This window comes from Trachymyrmex septentrionalis, unplaced genomic scaffold (assembly GCF_001594115.1).
Source record: "Trachymyrmex septentrionalis isolate Tsep2-gDNA-1 unplaced genomic scaffold, Tsep1.0 scaffold87, whole genome shotgun sequence".
Lineage (NCBI taxonomy): Eukaryota > Metazoa > Arthropoda > Insecta > Hymenoptera > Formicidae > Trachymyrmex > Trachymyrmex septentrionalis.
The window spans coordinates 3,220,272-3,221,523 of record NW_017306059.1 but is presented as its reverse complement, the minus strand read 5'-3'; the positions used below and the strand labels follow the sequence as shown (position 1 = coordinate 3,221,523).

At 33.5% G+C, this 1,252-nt stretch overlaps 1 protein-coding gene across 1 annotated transcript in view; it reads left to right on the top strand.

Moving 5' to 3' along the window:
• The window catches only part of LOC108755313 (NADH dehydrogenase [ubiquinone] flavoprotein 2, mitochondrial), a 1,980-nt gene extending 979 nt beyond the window's left edge, over positions 1–1,001 (top strand). The window contains exons 3-4 of the mRNA XM_018498237.1: positions 232–690; positions 800–1,001. Coding sequence (XP_018353739.1) covers positions 232–690; positions 800–973 — 633 coding nt within the window. The 3' untranslated portion in view covers positions 974–1,001. The remainder of the gene's footprint in view (positions 1–231; positions 691–799) is intronic.
• Positions 1,002–1,252: the final 251 nt, after the last annotated feature.

Genomic DNA, 1,252 nt, shown 5'->3' with positions numbered 1-1,252 from the left:
ATTTATATTAATATTAAAATTATATTATTAATATTAAAAAAAAATAAAAACTTAATTTTTACCTCCCTCTTTGAAGGAATGTAACTTATCAAAAAAAGATAAGAGTGTAAGAAAATTAATTTTTGACAAAGAATCATATTCTAACATTTTTTGTACCTATTTAGAAACATCTTAATACATAATAATGACAATCAATTTTAATCGGGATATTATATAATATTTCAATTTTAGCATAGAGACAGTGAGCAAGACAATCCTAATATACCGTTCGAGTTCAATGAGGCAAATAAGAAGCGGATCGACGCACTTCTTGCGATCTATCCTGAAGGCCACAAGCGCGGTGCCATGATACCTCTGTTGGACTTGGCGCAACGGCAACACGGCTGGCTACCCATCTCTGCCATGCATAAAGTCGCTGAGATATTGGACGTGCCGCGTATGAGAGTGTATGAAGTAGCCACGTTCTACACGATGTTCAATCGTAAGCCCATGGGGAAATATCACGTACAGATTTGCACTTGCACTCCGTGCTGGCTGAGAGACTCTGATTCGATAGTTAACGCCGTGACGAAGGCTACGAATTGCGAGCTTGGTGGCACCTCCACAGATAAGTTGTTCACCGTTTCCGAAGTGGAATGTCTTGGCGCTTGCGCTAATGCCCCGATGTTCCAAGTAAACGATGATTATTATGTACGTAAATTTGTTATTATTTAATTTTATTTGATATTTATCATTCAAAGAACAATCATTTTAAGCGAAAATGATGCTATGCTTATCTGTGTTTCTATATTTTTTTCAGGAGGATTTGACTCCAGAGACTGCGACAACTATAATAAATGCTTTCAAGAAGGGTGAAAGGCCACCACCAGGCCCACAGAATTCTTCAAGATTTGCGGCTGACCCTGCTGGTGGACTTACATCGTTAACGACTCCGCCACCGGGTCCTGGATTTGGAATTAGATCGGATTTGTAAAATATTATGTTTTTGATAAGGTTATAGTGTACACTAATAAATGTATAAAATAATTATTAATAAATAGATTATAGAATTATTAAAGTAATAAATTTATGTACTTAAATCATGCACATATATACATTTATAATTTTACATTTAGTCTATCTATAAAATAATTTTATATATTTTAAATATAAATCCGAATTTATTTTTTTCCCGATTTAAAAGTAGCTAATTTTTATTTAAAAAGATAGAGCTTTGAATTAAATGATTACAAAATGTAAATCTAAGGTATTG